The 22,529-nt window shown below is 38.1% G+C and overlaps 1 protein-coding gene across 6 annotated transcripts in view; it reads right to left on the bottom strand.

Annotated features, from left to right (window-relative positions):
• The window catches only part of NTRK3 (neurotrophic receptor tyrosine kinase 3), a 442,602-nt gene that overhangs the window by 9,973 nt on the left and 410,100 nt on the right, over positions 1-22,529 (bottom strand). For 4 of the 6 annotated variants that reach the window (XM_072148525.1, XM_072148524.1, XM_072148527.1 and 1 more), the window contains exons 16-17: positions 14,403-14,652; positions 1,617-1,775 (exon numbers count right to left, since the gene is read on the bottom strand). In XM_072148525.1, coding sequence (XP_072004626.1) covers positions 1,617-1,775; positions 14,403-14,652 — 409 coding nt within the window. The remainder of the gene's footprint in view (positions 1-1,616; positions 1,776-14,402; positions 14,653-22,529) is intronic. The other 2 variants (XM_072148528.1, XM_072148529.1) reach the window with 1 other exon arrangement.

The raw sequence follows: 22,529 nt of genomic DNA, 5'->3' as shown, positions 1-22,529 counted from the left end.
TGTGTGTGGATAAATAAATGGAGCAGAGTTGTGTGTGAGTGGAAAGATGTATGTAGCAGAGCTGTATGATTAGGTAGATATAGCACAGCTGTGTGTGTGTGTTTGTGTGTGTTTCTGTGTTTCTGTGTTTCTGTGTGTGTGAATGGGTGGATGTTGCAGAGATGTGTGTGAGTGGATGTAACAGGGCTGTGTGTGTGAGTTAATGGATGGATATAGCAGTGCTATATGTGTGAATGGTGGGATAAGAATTTGTATGCAACAGTGTTGTTAATTGCTGCTTAGGACTGCAAGTTCTACTGTATCTCATACACATTCAATTTGTATCCTTATGCTGCAAACATTAAGAATTCATGGCAATGTAGCAATAGTGTGTACATAGGCTAAAACTTTCATCACAAATGTGAATCAAGTGCACAAGACAAAATTAAGCATCTGTATTACTTAAGAATACTGAGATCTGGGCCTCCATCAGTTCAGTATTCGTAAGTAATATTAAACTGTAGAAGAAAAGAAAATAGAATCCTGTACATTATATTTTTCTATTTTTTCTATAGAATGGCATGTTTTATACCAAAAAAAACCCCAAACATATGCGGCAATTCTGTCCTGGGGCCACACATTTCAGTGCTGGCCTATAGATTTTCTAGCCTCCTCTAATAGATGTGTATGGGATAATATAAGTAGGCTTTATCGTGACGGAACTAATTTAATGATTAGATGATTGAGAAAGGCAGATAGGTATATACAGTATTTATAACATGTAAATGCAAACTATTGAGGTATGTAATATACTATGTCTATCTATGATTGAATCTCATTGCTTCTCATCTTACATACTCAACAATATCTTGAGAAAGACTGAATGTCGAAACATTGAATGTATTTCTGATGAATAAAGAAAACACTGGATTCACTGCATTTACAATGGAGTGCTGCTGCTTTTCCTCAATTTTATTTACAATATCATTCACTTGTCATCAATGAATATCATGAAGCTATTTTACCAAACTAAATTCAGAAGGAATAAGATTGTTTATAATAGACCAGGGGTGTAACTACAGTGGTAGCAGCCATAGCAACCATTATGGGGCCCACAACGTCAAGGGGTCTTGTCATCTGACCTGTCACTAAGGAATGGAGGATGTGCACCATTATATACATTGTAGAGCATAATATGTACATAACATATATGTGATATATATGATGTATATGTGTGTAACTGTGATGTGTATATACTTTATGTATATATGGTGTATGGTATGTATATATATTGTATTTGTGTTTATATGCTGTATGTCTATATAAGGCACTATATGTATGTGTACATGTGATGTGTACATGTTCTTTATGTGTATAAATGTGTGTGTATGAGGGAAGAACTCTATATTTATGTATATAGGTATATAGATGTGTGCGTATATTTGAGTGTAATATGTATATTTTTAAGTGGGAAGGGGCTCCATTCAGAAGTCTGCTATGGGGCTCTCCCTCTCCCAGTAATGTAATAGTCTCAGTCTTCTCAGATTCTTGCAGAAGCCTCATTTACTTTAGATAAATTGTATGAACACAGAAGAATGGATGTATCTAGAAACCCTGGACTCATGCATGTGTCATACCTCTGTATTTGAGAGCTGGAACCATGGTTGCTTTCCATAGGTAAATATTTCCCAAAGGATAACGCCAAAGCTCCACACGTCACTCTCTGTGGTAAACTTTCTGTACATTATGCTTTCTGGAGGCATCCAGCGGATTGGCAGCATAGTATGGCCTCCAACCTAAGGAAAAGATAGCAAACAAGTAAACATGATTTTTTATACTATGGATTTATAATTATAATATTACAGTCTTTGTTTTCCTCATATGCTGACACCTGGGATATATGAATGTCAAATCAGCATTGAAGAGGTTTCCCAGATTGTTGGAAAACCCAGTGGAGGGAGGGGAGCCCAATGCTACATTGGCTTTGTAAACTTATGGGGAGAAGTAAAACTATTCATTATGGGTTGAATAATATCCCTTTAAAGATTTTTATTACAATGTTCTTGGTTTCTCTAGTATAGAGTTTTCTTCTCTCACTCTCTGCCAGATAGTTTGTTCTCTTTGCAGAGAGTTATGTCTGCTTTCTCAGGGTGAACCTCCTATCTCTGGTTTCCTAATTGGTCAAAGAGCTAAATTCTTATCATACTGACCATACATCATCGCATACACCAATACAATACAAGCTTGTCCAAGGGGTTTCTCTGCAAAGAGAACAAAGAAATCTGGAGAAAGTGAGAAAAGAAGCATGTACAGGTGAAACATTGAGCAACTTTATGTATGCAGCCATGCAAGAGAAATAATGTGAATAGCCTTTAAAGGGGTTGTCTGTGTATAACTCGGAGGGCTGTAAAACCAAAAAACCTTTATACTCACCTCTCTATATGTTCCCATTTACACTTGGTATCTTGGCCGGTCTCAGTGGTCATGATGTCACCACCGGCCTCTGTATACAAACAGAGACCTACAGTGACCGCAGCATTGAGGGCATACGAAAGTGGTAGCAAACCTTTTAGACATTGAGTGCCTGAACTACAATCAAAACCCATGACATCCATCCAGGATGACAGCAAGAGTTGAGGGGCTTGCAGTAGGGGCTCATATGAAAACCAGCCCTATCCACACCTCTGCCTCATGAATGTTGTGGCTAGGATACCATGAGTCCTGTCTGGTCAATTCTGTGCTGGGTCAAAAACTCAGAGGGTTTTGAGTGCTGTCTCTGGCACCCGTGCCACAGGTTCGCCACCACTAGTAAACGGGAACGCAGAGAGAGGTGAGCATGAGAAGTTTATACTTTTACAGCCACCCCAGCTATATACATTTAGTTTTTTCCTGCACAACTCCTTTAAGAAAAATAGCAAATAAGAGTGACCCCTGTTATACCACTGTATTCACCTGTTTTGTAAAATTGGGGTTTTACAAAAAAAAAATATTGGTGTTGCCATTAAAATTGATATAACAATTCATAAAAATGTTGTACATTACTTTTTGAAGAAATCATCATTTACCTATAATCTATACGCAAAGAAAGAAGGCATTGCACATCTACAGGATATTGTATACTCAAATTATAAAGTGTGGGTTCTATATTTTGAAACATATGATCAAAACATACGTCAAAATCTTTACAAAACCTTTGAAGAGGCACAGAAAGAATGAATCTCTGATGTAAAAAGATATGGTTCTGTATTCCTAGGTGCCCGGCTCTTGTTATTTACTTATTGTTACAGTAGCATCATATTGTGAGGATTACATGCTGGCTTATTAAAGGACAGTCCGGCCACCAACCTGTGCCCTAGTACTGAAATAGAGTTATTTGTAATAGAACAGCCCTAAGGCTGATGCTAGACAATAAAGGAGACGTTTATAGAACCAGAAACCAAAAGCAAACAAATAGACAATATAAAATAACATATGTTTCACGCACAAACAATGGCCCTCGCACTTCTCTATTTTCTTTGTGTAAATGAGCGCTAAATCTTCATTTTAACACAATATATAAATGGTGAATCAATTCTCTACCATCAAAATGAGGCATGGTGAACCAGAGACACTTATTTATAGATCCAGGCACTTGATTGTGGTAATCTTTATTACATTCATTATGCATGGCCTCCTTTTCTCTAAAATCTACTTTTAAAATTATGTAAATGAGCCTGAAGGGCTCTTGGGGTTTTTACAAGAGCTCCTCCATTTTACAGATTCACAGTCTGTTCCATTGTGTGTTGAAACTTCCTGTGCTGCAGGGAGATTATATCAGGCAGAGGGGAGTGCTGAGAAAGAGCAGAGGGGGAGACAGTCTAACAGCCTTTAAATCTGCAACATGAGGGGACTCTGGTAACACTCCCTGTAACCATTGAGACTCATTTGCATAATTTTTAAAGTTGATTTTAGAAGGAAGGAGGCCACGGATAGCGCATATAAGACATCACATTGCCTGGTTACCGGTTTATTGTGTTTGATTTCCATGGTAGATTTCATTTAAAAGGGGTGTACTACATTGCAATGTCCCCTTTTACTAGATGGTCCCCATAATTTTATCACAAAATGTACTTTTGCTATGACCACCAGTGAGTAACCGAATAGTTCTCATTCCCCTACCAGAATAACATCAAGTGAGGCAGTTAGCAATTATATATCATATATCAAATATATCAAATAATACTTTTTATAGTAAATACAGTACAACAAATCCAATGAGTTATGGGATAGAATAGATGTGCAAATCTACACCTAATGATATAGATTTTGCTGCATATTCCACTTTTACAAAAATGTCTATGCTCACCCACCAATCAGCAGCCACTATTGTTGATACACCTCCGGTAATAATGCATCATTAGATGTCATTACTGGAAGTTGGGAGACAAAACTGGCAGGGGATTATAAAAAATAACAAAGATGGGAGTGCCAAAGCCTTTACAACTGTCCCTGATCTACAAGCTAATTGTCCTGCTTGTGAAATCATAGGTAAAAGTTCTAAATTAAACATTAATTTTAGAGCGGAAACAACAACAACAACCTAATTGGTAATTGACCAGAATTCTAAGTACAAGGAATCGGTTATTTAGCGAAATACCCATCTGTGGCCATGGACGGAAAACTTTTAAGGGCCCATTCTTATCTATACAGAGTCTTTATCAGTCGTTCACTTGCATGATGCAAAAAAGCCAGAAAGAACATATTCCAGAAATGATGCCCATTGGAGGAGAAGTATCGATGTGTTGCACCTTAGATCAGTGAAGAGTACGATTAGACGAATCATCTAAATCAGTCAGATTTATCTGTGTTCATGAAATACAATGCCATCTACCTCCTCAAATATTCGATTAAGGTAAGTATTCTACTGCACTTTTAAAGGAGCTTTGAACTCAGAAGCCAATAGTCGAAAAGCAGAGTTGGGGATTGATGGTTTCTGGCTGATTTTATACACGGTGCTGTATTTCTTAAACTTTGTGAGTAAAAAAAAATACTTTTAAATGTGAATTTGGATCTTATTGATATGTACCATGGATCTGCACCTTTCTATCTAGTATTTTTACGACTCGAATAACACTGTAGGACACTGTAACATTTGTAGGACTTGAAGACACATATGCGTCCGATTGAATACAAAAGAAGGAAAAGGGCAATAGAATACTTGCCTTACCTAAAGATTTGGATTCCTGAGACAGTGTAGAGGTAGCAACTTAGCATTGTATTCAATGAACTTCATGTAGGGTACATTTACACGAATGTGTGCCGGCTGGTCGGGCAAATGTCAATGCACTGGAGAGGAAAAGGAATGATCACTGCTCATCCATCCCTTCTCCATAGAGCAGCGCCATAACATGCCGACATATAGCACATGTTCTATTTTGCCGTTCACTGTTATAGTGCGGTGAGGCAATGTGTGCTCATCGCACAGTGACCGGGGTCCATAGGCGTCAATGGGGACCTATATCTGGTATCAGTCCCCATTATGTTCCTGTGAATGTACCCTTTAGTGTTTTAATTGTAGGTCTGGAACCGTAGATCCCTCCAGAGACTTATTTTATTGCTTCAATTCCAGTTATGTTTTCTTTTAGACTTATTTGATGACTTACTAATCTGGCAAAGTATAAGACTGGCAAGTCGTACTTTGCTTTATGTATAAGTTGGTTTAGATTGCTGCACAATTATAATTATTTTACGTAGGACGACATGCCCCCTTTTCGGAAAGTGTCTAATAAATGTGATACAAGACTGTTTTTCCTCCAGAATTCGGGTTCAGACAGCTTGATATATCTTCCCCATTATTTTCTAATGGATTGTTTATGGCATCTGGCTCATAAGCTTTGAAGTGAACATTCTTGTTTGCTCTTCTTTCTGGCTATATGTTTCTATGGACACAGGATAGTTTCACCTAATCACCAAAATGTCATCAGCTGTGTTTAAGCTCAAGTATATAAAATACTGGTGTGTTCTAAAGTCTTGGGGAACCCAATTTTTCATTGGTAAATATCGACTTGCACTTTAATAATTTAGGCAATTTAAGCTTATTTTGTAAGAAAAGATACTGTAATGATGTTACATCCAAGGTCATGAATTAAAGACAGCTTTATTATTTATTTTTTAAATAAATCTGTGACCTTAATTAAACTTGTGTCTGACTGTGTTCATGGACAATGTAGGTCTTCAGTGTCGTTAAGTCCTAAATTAAATGCTAATAAATGTATTGTTAACATTAGTACAATAGTAGACAGCTCATTGTTATGCATCATCCAAAAAAAAAAATCCACTCTCTTCTTCTAGTATATTGATAATAGGAAACAATAATGGGCTCAGCACCACATGTTCAGACATTATTTGCCTATTTAAGCAAAGGCAAAGATTCAAGAGCTTGTTTACTTAATGTGTTAGATGTTTGCATAGTGCAGCTAATTAAATACTTGAGATTTGCTAATACTCCGATACAAGGGAATATAATAAAATTAGTCTTCATTGCTCTAAAATTAAGCATTAAAGCAATGAGGTCTTGTTCTGATATTGTTATGTGCTGCAAGATATTCATACATCTGTGAAGCCTCCTAGAAAGATTCTATGATAAAACGGCACAAATAGAATTCGCTATGCACTGCTGCACACAATACGCCTGCCTAAAAGCATTCATAGGTTAATGTTTGTTTTCTGGCTTTGGAACAAAATGAAAAACAACGCATAATATATTATTATTTTTCTTGTCTCAATGATCATTTCATCAGTTGCATCAGTTTTTCTCTACTGTTGAGTTAAATAATAGACTTTTATGTTGGCTTCAAAATTATAATCAAAGTCACAGTATATAACAATTAGTTCTAAACCGAGAACTCCTTCAGACTCACTAATGAAGCACTTTAGTAGCTTTGCGGTTTGCAAGGCAATGGATATTTTTCATATTGTTTACTTAGAGACACCACAAACTCCACACTAGTAGTTTTATATAGTGTTTTTTTTTTCCATGTAACAAACATGTTAACTGCTGGTCCAAGAAACAAGGAAATATTATACAGCAGTGTATTCAAAGCATTGCGCACCTTGGCAATCCCTTTTTGGTAGACGCCTAATTGGGGTGAAGTAATCCATGGAAAGGCAAGACTGTAAGATTAGCTATCAACCAGCCCTAGGCCTTATGCCATCTGACCCCTCTCCCCCTTAAACATGTATTTTAAAGAGAACCTGTCAGGGCGATTTGGGGCACTATACCACCCACAGGTCGTTATGTACCGGTGGTTTATTGCCTCGTATCGCACTGTATGAGGTTTCTATGTGGGTGCAATTAACATTCCCTTCCCTCCAGAGTTCCATGCGTCAGTGAAGCTGGGGTGGTACACCATGGGTATGGTGATTGTGCAATGAAGAAGGGAACGAATCATGGCTTTACACAGCATTGCTCAAAGAGACGTGCGGCAGATAAATCTGCAGATGCCTATAGTCCGATGTGCCTCATTGGATTCACATTTAGGTAAATATAAATGTTTTTTTTTACATGGGGGCCATGTAGAGACTTGATACAGGCTGATTTGGGACCCTAGACCTCTGGTTGGTGTAGGGTGCTAAATCGACATGACGGTCCACTTTGGGTTTGATCAAACCTGTGTTCTTATTGGTGTGCCTCATTGGACTCACATTTAGGTAAGTATATATGTATTTTTTTTTTAACATGGGGGCCATGTAGAGACTTAATACAGGCTGATTTGGGACCCTAGACCAGTGGTTGGTATGGGATCCTGCCAGCTGTTACAGCAGAAAGAAGACAGAAGAGGACCCACGATGAGCATCGGGAATGCCAGAAGGTGAGTATGTAAGTTTATTTTTTATGTGGGCTGGCTATATACTAAAGGGGGCTGGCTGTAGAGTAAAGGGGGCTGACTGGCTGTATACTTAAGGGGGCTGGCTGGCTGTATACTTAAGGGGGCTGGCTGTATACTTAAGGGGGCTGTTTGGATGGCTGTATACTCAAGGGGTCTGGCTGGCTGTATATTTCAGGGGGCTGACTGGATGTATACTCAAGGGGGCTGGCTGGCTATATACTTAAGGGGGGTGTTTGGCTGGCTGTATATTTAAGGGGGCTGTTTGGCTGGCTGAAAACTCAAGGGGGCTGGCTGGTTGTGTACTTAAGGGGTCTGACTGGCTGTATACTTAAGGGGGCTGGCTGTCTGTATACTTAAGGGGGCTGTTTGGATGGCTGTATACTCAAGGGGTCTGGCTGGCTGTATACTTCAGGGGTCTGCCTGGCTGTAAACTTAAGGTGGCTGGCTGTATACTTAAGGGGGGTGGCTGGCTTTATACTTAAGGGGGCTTTTTGGCTAGCTGTATACTTAAGGGGGCTGTTTGGCTGACTGTATACTTAAGGGGGATAGCTGGTTGTATACTTAAGGGGTCTGACTGGCTGTATACTTAAGGTGGATGGCTGTTTATATAAGGAGGATAGCTGTATATTTAAGGGGGTTGGCTGGCTTTATACTTAAGGGGGCTGGATATATACTACAGGGGGCTGGCTGGCTATATACTGCTGGGGGAAGGCTATATACTACCGGGGGATGGCAGACTATATACTACTATATATTGCCTGCTATATACTGGGAGGCTGTGACCAATGCATTTCCCACCCTCGGCTTATACTCAAGTTAATAGGTTTTCCCAGTTTTGGTGGGAAAATTAGGGGCCTCGGCTTATACTTGGGTTGGCTTATACTCAAGTATACACAGAAAATATGTGTGTGTATATATATATATATATGTATATATATATATATACATATTCTAACAGAACATAGCATAACCTAGTATTTTCTTGAATTTGAACTAAGAGATAATAAATCTAAGAGATCTAAGAAATCTTAATTATTCCCTTCTATGGGTGCCATATTTTCCCTGTTACGTCATGATGATATATTATACAGGTTCTGACAATTCAAAGACATCAAATGTGCACAAAACAGTATGAAAAGCATTTCCCTATTATTATATTTGTAGGTTACCTATTGTTTGAAAAATGGGAGAAAAAAGCATAACTGACTAAATGCCTACTCTGCTAATGAATTATATCAAATTCTAAAGTAAAAACTATGATACAATGAAACATACATATACGGTATACAAATAAACTGCTACTGCAAAATGTACATACAGGCCCTTTATTTATGATAAAATAACACTTTTTTACAACCTGCTCTAAATATTTTGTAAAGGTGGAAAGATATTATCCCAACTTTGATAAAGAAATTTCTGTGTCATATGATACAGTTGTCTCCTAAATTCAGAAATGACATGAGACAGTACAAGGCTTGCAGTTGGTGTTACTTGGTGTTGATGTGTATCCACTAAGGAACATGGCTAAAATATAAGTTTTAATAGCTCATGACTTTGGAATTGCGTAAAGTTATGGAAGTCATTACTGAACAAAACATAAACCTGAACAAAGCAAATAAATGAAGAGCCAACAATATATAAATAGCTATAAATGTTACATTCTGTAAAAATAAAAATTCTGGAGGAAAGCATTATGCGCCTCTATGTGTTTCATTAAGATTGAATGTTCCAAGTTCCCATGATGTGTGGTAAACCATAGAAGAGCTGACATCTGCTCCTTTCCAATGACTGGATGAACACTGACATGCACTTCCACTGGACCAGTGGTTCTCATGATGCTCAATTCTCTCGGAGACTCTGAAGGCGGTATTTTAGAGATCATTATTTCTACAGTTTCAATCAAGGGAAATGGTTAGTGCTCTTTTAATTATCATAAGGCTGCATAAATCAAACACTCTCTTGCCTCTTCTCAAAAAAGAATTTCATTTTCCAAAGGGCAAGCAAATCAATTTTGCCAGACTTAGTTTCAGGCAGCGTATGTGTAAGACTCAAAGGACACAAAGGTGACTGGGGTGAGGGCTGAGCTGTGAATGGTTGCAATGTATCTAAATAATTAAAGGGTAGTCTTCTTACAGTATGGTCCAGTACCCAAATGAAGAAAAGAGTCTTTTATCACAATTGTTAATGATTTTTAAATGTCTAAAATTAATAGATGGATAACAATGTTAAAAATGAAGAGAATTATAACGACTAGCTAACTTGTGTTAATAAGTTTGTGGAAATAATTTTGTCTGCATACAGTTCAATGGTGATCTAAGATGAGTATGTAGTTACCCTGCTCCAGCTCCATGCTCTGGTGGAGTAGTCCCTGATCTCTTTGTGTATACTTATTGTCAGAGAGATTGTTCAAGGAGACCCCAAAAAGAAGAAAATTTACAGGAGCAGGAATGGTGATGTCACCACTACAGCTCCTGTGACAATAAACGCCATTGGTTGCCTATAGGCATCATGGGTTTTCTTGACTACCACAGCTAAGGATTTAAAGTATGGTTTTATTTACACATATTCAGCATTCAGGAAATCTCCCGGCATGTAGACTGGACATGTCCATAGACTTATACTAGCAGAGAGACACATCTCTTTTGCCTCCTTCTGCTCAGTATATGCCACTTACAACTTAAAGCACTGGATGAAATAGTACAATAGACTACACTGTACCTGCTTCCTTTTGCAGAAATCAGTATTCACACAGTCTAGGCCATAATAGCGATAATGGGGGTCATTTACTAAGGGCCCGATTCACGTTTTCACGACGTGTTACCCGAATATTTCTGATTTGCGCCGATTTTCCCTGTATTGCCCTGGAATTTTGGCACACGCGATCGGATTTTGTCACATCGGCGCCTGCATGCACGCAACGGAAATCGGGGGCGTGGCCGAACGAAAACCCGACATATTCGAAAAAACCGCCGCATTTAAAACAAAAAAAGTGTCGCTCGGCACGCGCTTACCTTCACTCAGCCCGGCTCGGTGTACTCCAGTGTGTTTCCGATGCTCTTCAGCGCAGCAGCGACATCTGGTGGTGGTCGGAGGAACTGCCTTAGTGAATCGCCGGAAGACCCGAATCCACCACCGCAGAGAACGCGCCACTGGATCGCGAATGGGCCAGGTAAGTAAATCTGCCCCAATATGTGTGATAGATGTTAATGTATTGCATCCATCCCAAACCTCCAATGAACATATGATGTTGATGTTTCCCCAAATAAGGGCATTTATGTTTCTCGAGCGACACCCTAAACATTGGCAGTTGATTTCAGGGGGAGGAACAGAACCGAAGCATGTATCACACTGCACTAGCATACAGTAGGGAACACTACTGCCCTCTATTGTAAGGATATTTTGGGAATCCTCCTGATGTATCCTTAGAGTGGGAAAAAAAATTAGGTGTGAATGTAGCCTAAGCATGTTAATATTAATATTATTATAATATTTTTCTTTTTGCTCCATTCCTAACCTCCAAGAAAGTTCTATATTGATAAATTATTTATTTTTAGTTAATTGACACCTTAGGCGCATTGTATTGTGTTCAAAATTATTATAATAGATACACTATAAATATTAAATGCTATTTAATTCATTTGTCCCTGGTTTAAAAAAAGAATGTTGAGATTACATCTTTTAGAGATGCACCTCTCCAGGACAATGAATGAACGCCTAAGTAATCTAACTAGAGGCACTGAGATGGAAAAGCCTAACATTGTACATTTTACTTTCAAAGTGAAATGAGGGAGAAAAAAAATCATTTGGATGTGATCTACAAATCTGCTTCAAACAATTAGCACTATTTAGAGTAAAATACGTCAGGTGGCACCCAGGAGACCCAGTGTTTTATAGAACAAAGTTTTCTGTGTGGTCCCTCTTCTGCAGTGCATCAGTGAGTTGACTGTGCGGAGAAAATGATAAAGGTTTCTCTGGGGGAATATACAAAAGGAAGGATGAAACTCAATGTGAAATCATTTGGCTGAGTCAAGTTTCATTATTCCGGGGGGAGTAATGCAGCTACTTCAGTTTTGTAGCATTAACGATTCGGCACAGGCCACTTTTCCAAATATCCCTTCAGGATCACCCAGTAGGGACCGTGATGGAAAGGACAGTCATTCTTTTAATTACCAAATCATTTAATGTTCTGCTCGGCTTTCTCAAACATACGGGATTTTTCTCGAACATATGCACTTATAAAACAGATTAGGCCTGAGAGATCTCTGCCTGCTCCATATGGCTTCTTCGAGCACACAAAGCTCCGAGGGGCTAGGCATTTATAAGGTGGCAGAGCTGGCGTCATTTATGTTTACTCTTTTTGTCTTACATTTTAATGCCTTCCAGTATAATGTAATGTCTTTTAGTGTCACAGAGTCATCCGGGGTTTTGTTACGTAGCAGACAATAACATCGGGCAGAGGAATCTCGTATCATACAGTACAGCAAATGTGCAATAAAAGGTGGCCGTTAAAAGGCACCAAATAAACAAAGTATTCTTATATCTATCTTAACCTTCAGATACGATATAACTGCAATATTTAGCACTAGTTAACGGGACACAAGTGCCACACAAGACTAGTTGCCACACAATAGTGATGACTAAATGCAGATTTTCCTCCCTGATGCCCTTTTCCCTTCAACATAATAAGTACATTTTAACACATTGAAGTGCCTGTAGATGATGGGTCTTTGTGGAGGGAAACATACATGATTTACCACCCAGGGTATCAATATTTGTGAATGTACAGTATAGTACATATCAGGCACAGCCTACGGAGCATCATTTTGCTTTGGGGTCCAACTTTCCTGCTTAGTGTCATGTCAAAATACATAACAAAAAGCAGAGGGGAATTATATTCCCAAAACTATGGTTCACTCACAGATGCAGCTTATATGTACTTTTTACTCCAAATCTAACAAACTATTATCGGCCCTGTTTTTAAGCACACTGTGTCAAATTTACATCCAGTATTACTTTTTTACCAGTATTTTGCAAGAGAGTTCACTGTATCAAAAATCCATACAGCAACCACTTTACAGACTTGTTACAGGCTTTTAATGCATTTATTCTGTCATATTTAGTATATATAGCACTCTACTGACTGAAGTTATAAAATGTTAAAAATAATTACTGCACGACTAGTTTGGTAGCCTGCTGAAATATTTATTTCCCTATTGTATTTCTGTTGATATGGAGTCCAAGGCATTTACTTCTATATATGTATCTATGGACATAGCAAAACATGTCCCCAAAGCACACTTTAGTGCCATGCTCTACTAAGCTAATAAGGACAAAATCATGTGGCCTAGAAGAAATTAATTACCAACTAAAGCTTCCTCTAAAGCGTACACCCACTACAGCCGCACATGCAGCCGGTAACCGGTGCTCACTGTCAACCATTGAGCCTCTGTGTACAATATTTACTTGATATGTGTTCCATTGATGCCTTCACACGGGTTAATTTAGTCATCATTCTTGTAAAATGCCTTTTATCCCTCATGGGGTCAAAAATGCAGTGGAGCTCATCAATGCAGTTAAGTTCCTTACTCGTGTCCGCTCAAACTGCTAACCCTACCCCTCTGTCTATGTATTCCTCCTCTTCGGCATGCACAGTTTGCCTGTGATCTCGGCTTTATCTCAGCCGGCTCCACAGGTGCACTGTGCATGCAACAAACCATTATTAGGTAGCATGGCAAGTCAGTAGAGGGACCTACACAACATTAGGAAGGTGGTTTGTTATGACTGGTGTACATTTACTTACTTGTAAGTAAGTTGATATATATGTATATACAGTATATATGTATATATTTGCCATGAAAAATGCCTAATCAAGAGTGTACATAGTTGTTCTGTAAAACCAGCAAAAAAGAAAGCAAAATGAAATGTACACTGATTTTGACAATTATTTTTACAGATCTCGCTTACAGAACTAAGTCTATAAAGAAACTTTGCTATTGAGCCCTCTGCCTTATATGTGCCACCTATGAAATCTGGTAAAAGCTTTTGGGGTAAAGGGTATTCTCTGCCCACACGTCTTCACCCCCTATTTATATGCTCTTGTTTATTTAGCCTACATTGACTTTACTTTTTACAGCTACGTATTAACACATTAACATCTGATAGTTCTTTACAGACATGAATAACCTGCTCTTTCTTGGAACACAGTCATTCATATTCCTTACTATTCGATGCATTAGATAGGAAACTTCTGGAGAATGCAGCATCTCCAGTACATTCCCTGCTGCGTATGGTCAATGATGCTGTTAATGCTTCATATAAACAGGATTTGGATGGCTGAACCAGATGTGGTCAGTCCCCAGGTATCCTCACAACATTCCGCTGAAAGAATTTCCAAGGGTAAACATTTTAAACAGTGATGTTAAGCACCGATAAAAACACTAGAAGTCTGTATTTACAATAGACATTTTGCATTATATCTCTCATGATCATGCACACTGAGATCATAATAAAAATAACTTATACTCTATTCACTGTTATATCAAAATTGATAATTACCCTTACCCGGTAGTAGTCCGTGCTGTACACATCTCTCGACATGCCAAAGTCTCCAATCTTCACAAGAAGGTTTGCACCCACCAAGCAATTTCTGGTGGCCAGATCTCGATGAACAAAGTGTTGAGATGCAAGATAAACCATTCCTGAAGCAATCTGTGTAGCAATATGTAACATCTGAGACAAACCCAAGTCTCCTTTTGTCTGTCTAGGTTGGCCATCAACCAGAATCATAGCATCCGGTCCATGGGCTCTGAAATGAAAAAAAAAAGGTTTAGTACTATCATGGATAGTGATAGTTCTGAAAATCAGGTATGATCTTATCTTACATGAAACACAAGCAATATTTTAATACAACTGTTCAAAAAAGTATTTACTTAATATTGAGGCAATCCATGTGACTGCCCTTGAAGAATGGATGTCCTCTAGAGCTTTTGAGGGTTTACAAATGATTCCCTTTTTTAAGGAACTGACTTGTTAGCAAATCAAATCAGAAATTATTATAGGGATCACAGAATGATCTTGGAGAGTATAGAATTGATACTTTTCCATTTGGAGGGCAAAATCAGAATGGAATGTGGTTATTTTTGTATGTGCTCAAACGTAAAGTGGTTGTCCAAGATCAGTCTTACTTGTGGGAAATGAAGAATTGGTAGAGTGAAAGGCCATGTACGACAGATGCGCTGTTCAATTATGTCTTTTGGTAAAAAGTAAAAGGTGGTGGACAATGCGTTTTGGAATGCATCGTTTTCTTTGCCAGGTCCATGTCACAACACTTCAAAGTGGTTCATTGGGCAAGTCTTTGAGTCGTAAAGGTTAAACACATGTTACAAAAGTCGTGTCGGAGAGGAAATGGGTGTGAGTTCCTGTTTTGATGGAGCCCGCTGGAGAAGGGGCTAAAAGTTTAATTGTTCTGCTGGCGGCCGGCAATGGAGCGCTGGGGGCCTCCAGCAGAACAATTAATGGGAACTCACACCCAGCTCTTCACCGAGACGACTTTTGTTACATGCGTTTATCTTTACGACTCAAAGACTTGGACGATGGTACACTTTGAAGCCTTGTGATTTGGACCTGGCACATTCCCATAACATGTTGTCCACCACCTTTTACTTTAATAAAAGACATAATTGAACAACACGCCTGTCGTAACTGGCCTTTTCACCCTAGTTCACCTATCTTAATTATATTATATTCTCATATAACAAATTTCTGCTTGAATCCATATACTCTTTTGTTGAGTGATAATGATGGAGAGATGGATATTTAGTAAGTGTAGCTTCTTTTATACAAACAGTTATATAATCACACAGAAATTTTTGAACATTTTTATACTGATCTAAACTTTCTTTGGATCCAAGGATGCATAAATATTTCATTGCTTTGTAGCACCGCATTGCTAAAACTCTACAAAACCCATATCAGTGAATTGTATCTCAATGCCAATTTACTTCCATATATCCCAAGGGTTTCTCTCAATCTCCTAACAAGATGCAGCAAGAGTATTTCATACAAACAAGCACTCTCTAAAAACTATACAAAAGCAGATGAACCGCACTAAGATATCGCCAAAGACATGCTGCCTAATAAATCAAACAACATTTCCTTTATGTGTCAGCACTTTTTTTTACGCATTTTGCCCATCATAAACCCATTTCCCTGAGATGAAGAAGATGGAAATTGTACTGAGTATACCGTACAATGCATTTAAGACATGAAACAAACTACCTTTGTCAGCAGCAACAAAACATATTGCCTCAGTCCATGTTCCTCAGACGCTGCACATTCATATATGAGTTTTACTAAGAGTTTTATTCTGTACTCCTAGTCTTATGTTCTACTAGGAAACACCAACTGTTTACAAGTAAATACATTACAAAAAAGGATTGTCTCTATTGATATATAGCAAAATAATATTATAGGTTCAAGGGTTTGTCTAGAGTTGGGGGGCATTGTTTATAAGTAATCAATACTCGTAAACAACTGATGAAGAAGATGTATAAATTGACAAGATACTTTTATCAAAAATCACATAATAAAAGTTGGCTGGGGTTACAATGATAAAATTTACAGTTTTGACTTACTTACAAATTCAATTTAAGGATAAACTTACAGAACCTATCTTGTACTCTGTAATACAGGTAGTCCCCAGGTTGCATACAGGATAGGTTTCTGTAGGTTTGTTGATTTTATCATTTTAACCCCAGCCAGAATTGTTTTGGTTTTTGTGACAATTGGATTTTGGTATGTCATAAGAACCAGGATTAACAATAAAGCTTAATTGCAGACACCTGTGATAACTGTTACAGCTGGTCAATGTAGCCTAGGACTAAAGTAAAGTAAATTTACCAACATCCAGAGGGCCATTTGTAACCAGGGTAGTCTGTAACTTGGGTGTTTTTAAGTAGGGGACCGCCTGTACATAGTCATATTGTATATTAAAAATGACACAAGTCCATTATGTCGAATTTATAATTCTAAAGATTTGATGCAGAGGAAAGTGATAGTAATACAGATTATTTTTTTAGTGATTAGTGGTATATTTGTAGTAAATTGACAAACATGAACAGAAGAAAGTCAGATTAGGAAAGAGGGGTCTAAGAATCACAATTTTACTTGTTCTTTTTTCTGAATTTGGTCTGTTGCTCTTTAACTATGTTCGGTATGCATTGACCATATTATTCTGTAGTTTCTATATATTTAGTTTGGAACAAATGGTACCTATAGCAGGTAAGTAGCTAAAAGAAAATACATACAATAATCTAAATAATCTTAAAACTTGTGAGTTAATGTAATTACTTCAACTGGTATTAAAGACATTGCAATACTTTTGCCATGATGGAACAACAGAGGAAGCTCTCCATCTCATAATTTGGGTGCTATTGTATGTATTGGCTATGGCATTTGAAAAGTCCCACAGTCAGTGTCAGAGATATTACCAATTCCAGCCATCACAGCGAGATATCAGATTTATAATAAATTCAACCTTGGCAAATACCAGTGTTTGCTGTCTCTAACATCATGTCCTCACTCTTCTTGAAACTTAATCTTTCTAAGTTAGAACTTCTTGTCTTTCTACCATCTACAAACCAACCCAGACAGCTTGACCTCTCCATCTCTGTCTATCACCATAACCCCAAGGCAGCAGGCCCGCTGTCTTATAGTTGTGCTGGACCATGACCTCTCCTTTGCCACGATTATTCAATCTCTTGCTCGCTCTTGAGTTCATGCATCTCAAAGACATTTTTAGAATCTGCCAATTTCTTTCAATTGAAACTTCTAAAATTCTAATTGTTCCCCAGATTCAATCTTGACTAGACTACTGTAACTCCATACTAATCGGTCTTCCACTAACTAAAATTAACTAAAAAACTCTACAATCTATTCTTATTGCAACAGCCAGGCTTGTCTTTCAGACCAAATGCTACACAAATGCCTCCAGTCCGTGCCAGTCACTGCATTAGTTGCCCGTCTCCTTTTGAATATAGTTTAAAATAATCACCCTCAGCAACGAAAGCTCTATACAAAGCTGCACCAACCTACATCTTCTCTATCATCTCTGTCTATCGGCCAACCCATGCTCTTCAATATGCCAGTGATCTCAGTTGATTCTCTTCCTTAATTCAAACCTTTCACTCTCATCTCCAGGACATGTCCCGAGGTGCACCACTTCTCTCGAATGCCCTTCCCTTGGCTATTCCATCTCTTTAGGCAGGCCTATCATACTCACTAACTGCACAAAACCCCAACTCTTTCTTTTATAACCCATATTGTGTCCTCCACTCATCTGTTATCCAGCAAACACCAGATACCAAGCTACAGGCTTAGCCCTAGTGTCTTTGACCCTGAACTTTTTATATATACGATGGCAGCTGATTTCTGCTTCAAGCAGCAGCATTTTTATTTATTAAATAACTTTATTCTGTTTCCTTGAAAAGAATGGCTGGAGCATCATACAAACTCTTCTACATCTTGTGTCAACCCCTTATCTTCATAGACATTAAGACTGTAATGTAGTATTTTAATTGGAAATGTCCCCTATTATCTGTAAAATGCTACAGAATATGGAGCAATATAGATGAAGATTATTATTATAGTATCATTATTAACATTGGGTCATGGTGTGTTATGATACTAAACCAACAGGTTATACTTTTAGTCTTTCATGTTGTTTATGGCTTAAACAATTTAAGTTAAACTTAAAATGTTAGAATTTACCCCCTCTGTAAACTGTATATTTCAGATAAATTACATTTATTTTACTTCAAATGCATCTACTTGGTCTCTAATTTAAAATAAAATCTTTTTGCCACCAAACTGGAAGTTAGTTCATTACATACTTCAAACACATTTTGTATAAGTCAGTAAATGTTACCATATAAAATGCTTCATATTTTTCTAGTAGACCAATTTGTGTCGGAAAAAAGTGAGATACAAGTCAATATTTCATCGTAATGTGGGTCGTAAAATACCCAGACCTACAACAGAGTTTTATTTTCTACTTTTCAAAATGGAAATTCTTTTGTATGCTTATTCACATTTCATATATTAAATATGCCTACAGAAAACCTACAGCACCATTGCCAGGTACTTGAAAGTGAACATGAGGCGTGAAGAGATTTTAAAAACCCTTCATAAATATGGAGATTTAATCTGTCATATGGAAATCATAACTTTGAAGAAATTCAGAAATACATGTTTTATATCAGGTTTTAAGATTTTCATATCCAAGGGCAGGAGATGATGTGCTTTGAATGATGGTATTCTGTTTTCAGTGCAAGTTACTAGTGAATTTTATTTATTTATTTATTTTCTTTTATTATTTTATACAACTGCCAGTTATAGATAGTTCCAGCTGTTTATATTTCTTTTACTTGTACTTTCACACGGAAATATTATCCCTGTTGCACGAATTTCTTTAAATTTCTACCACCAGGATGAAGGGTTGTAAACCAAGCACACTGACCTACTGGTATGTATCCCCTCTGGCAGGATCCGCTCTTATTTTAGCTTCTTATGCACTTTTTTTTAAAGGCTTTTAGAATCATGCAAATGAGCCTGAGGTCCTCCAGGCTCTATAGTTGTTAATAGAACCTGGAGCCCCTTAGACTTTTTTCTTAAATATCAGGCATATGAAGTTATAGAAGAAGCAGATCCTGCAAGAGGGGGTTCACACCAGTATGTCAGTGTGCTTGGTTTACAATCCTTCATCAATAGTTTACAATAGTTATCTCTATTGTCTGGCTAACCTAGTATCTGCCACAGCCATCTCTCTGTAATCTGCCTCTCTCTATACTTTGTGTCTGATTGCCTACTCCCTCTACCTTGGGCAGGGCCTGTCCTCCCTATAAATATTCAGCACAGACTACACCCTCATGTGGTCAATATCTGTCCTAGCTTTGTTTTCTTGTACTATAATATTTGATAATCTTCTGCTAACTGATCTCCGACCTTCATTTCTTACTTTTCTTTTGGACTTCAATTTTGTGATTGTCTGCTCCAACTAACTCAGTTTGTCCACACTTATTGTGTTTTTTGTTTGTCATGTTTTTCGTGTGCACTGAGACCTAACGAGAGATTGTCTTTAAGTTGTCTACTCCCTACTAAGAGGGGGGCGGGCAATTGGAAGGGACAGCTGGGAAGTGGGTTTAGCATCAGGGCCCTCTGTCTGAGTCATCTGTCTATTTCCAGGGCTTGTCTTACATAAGGCCATATAGAAAATGTTTATGTTTCTATTTACTTTTAGTGCATTTAGTTTTTACACTTAACTTTTTTATTTTGGTAAATTAATATTGATGCAGTTGAATCTCTTGTGTCTTGTTCACTTGAGGATGTGTTTGCCTTATTTAATGTGTTTAAAACTAAATCTAGATTTTAATACATTAGCACCAGGATACAAATTCTGAAATCATACAACCAAACATACCAGACTGCTTTCATTTTTAAACTCTACTTGAAACAACATCTACAATATCTATAAATGGAATGTATTGGCAAGTGATTCGACATTCAAACCTATTATGCAACAATATGAAGTGCTATTCACGTTAAGCACTCCAGTCTTCATTGGCATTGTAACATTCACAGGTTCACTGTGTAGTTGCTTTCCAACTCAAATTAAAATTAGCTCAGTACATAAGAGTCTACACTGTGTTTCCTTGTAACATAAACAGGAAATCCAACCACATAAAGGGTCAAGCTGAGTATTTTCTATGGTTTTGGTCCATTACTCTGCCTAAAATGACGATTACAGCATTTAACAACTCAGTGTCTTTTCCAAGAGAGGAGATGGTGGCCTCTTAAAAGACTATAAAATGAATTTGTCCGAGTTTAATTGTGACTTTCAATAAAAATTGGAAAAGCAGTAAAATGAGAGAAGCTCACTTTATAACCAGCTTCTCTTGGAACAGCGTCATAAATAAAGTTCCAGAGGTTTTATTGCAGTTCATTGTGCCTTGTGGAGAAAACATTGAACAATAAAGGTGACCGATGCAGCAGGGAAGTCATTTTAATTTTAAACTGTCGACCATGTGGGTGATTAAATGCTTTGGAGGTCTCCCGGGACAGCGCTTCACAAGGTCCCTGCCACTGTCCACATTTGAAAAGTAGACATTTTTAGAAAGTAATGTCAAAAGATGAAGGAAATATTTAATGTGAAACAAAAGATGTGACTGGAAATATCAATGACACAAAATAACAAGGGACCGTAGAAATAGTGTGCGCCAAAAGAAAAATGCAAAAACCTGTTGATAGTTGAAGTATTGGTTAAGAATTTTGTACAACTAATAGGACATAGGTGGTAAAATGGTAAACCTGTTATCATCCCACAACATCATGGTGTGGTTATCTTCATACACAATGGGGCAGATTTACTTACCCGGTCCATTCGCAATCCAGTGGCGCGTTCTGTGCGGAGGATTCAGGTCTTACGGTGATTCACTAAGGCAGTTACTCCGACGTCCACTAGGTGTCGCTGCTGCGCTGAAGTTCACTAGAATGCACTGAACTTCACCAAGCCGGGCCGAGTGCAGGTAAGCGCGTGTCAAGCAACCCTTTTTTTTATTAATGAGTTGGTTTCTCCGAATGCGTCGGGTTTTGTTTGGCCACTCCCCCTATTTCCGTTGCGTGCATGCCGGCGCCGATGCGCCACAATCCGATCGCGTGCGCCAAAAACCCGGAGCAATTCAGGGAAAATCGGCGCAAAACGGAAAAATTTGGGTAAGCCGCTGTAAAAACGCGTTTCGGGCCCTTAGTAAATGACCCCCATTGCGTTTTAATGCATAATGCAGAAAAGACCAATTTCTAGCCAAAACCTATATAAATCTCGTATCTCCGGGATCTTGCTGATCCCCAAAAAATGGTGCATTTTTTGTCAATTTCCCTGATGTATGACATCCATATACCTAACATTTGTCTAAATCTGTGGTGACTGGACCTGTTAAAGTTTGGGTCTTGAATACATACTGAAAATGGCCAGTAACAACTATGATCAATGATCAATCAATGATTACCGGTGTTAACTGTTTAAATGCAGTCAGCAAAACTGCCATTTTGGAGAAGATTGTCACTCCCCATAAAATCATGGAAGGGTGCCCAACCTCCTCAAAATGACAGGCCACCAGCACCGCCACCATGTAAGTACATTGATTCAATTGCTTGTAGCTTTGAGGGTGGCATTTAAACAGTAAAGACCTCTGATCAGTTGGACATGAACAAACCCAAACCTGAAAAATCTGTTTGAATCCCAAACATGGACCCCAAACCTCAAGTCACACCCAGGTTTTAAATTTTTAAATGCCAGCAGCACTGTGCATCATGATTTTGGGGAAGATTTTATGTTCCCTGATGACGTCATTAGGGAGCTCTGATTGCCATGGCATTTAAACAGTTACCCTCAAACTTGGGTGTCAACAAAGGAGGTGGTAAGCACATTTGCAGAATAAACATGAATTAAGGGCATATTTCTTCCAACACATACAGCTAGGGAATAATGGCCAAGTGTTAAATATAAAATGGGGTTATATTACTTTTTAAAGAAACTGTTTTCATTAAACAGAAATGTATTTACCAATGATGTGAAAACCACAGAGCTGTGTAGCAATGTTACAGCTCCTTCTGCAATTATGTAAGTGC

The sequence above is a fragment of the Engystomops pustulosus genome, chromosome 4 (genome assembly GCF_040894005.1).
Source record: "Engystomops pustulosus chromosome 4, aEngPut4.maternal, whole genome shotgun sequence".
NCBI classification, from domain to species: domain Eukaryota; kingdom Metazoa; phylum Chordata; class Amphibia; order Anura; family Leptodactylidae; genus Engystomops; species Engystomops pustulosus.
This window is presented reverse-complemented; position numbering and strand designations above follow the sequence as displayed.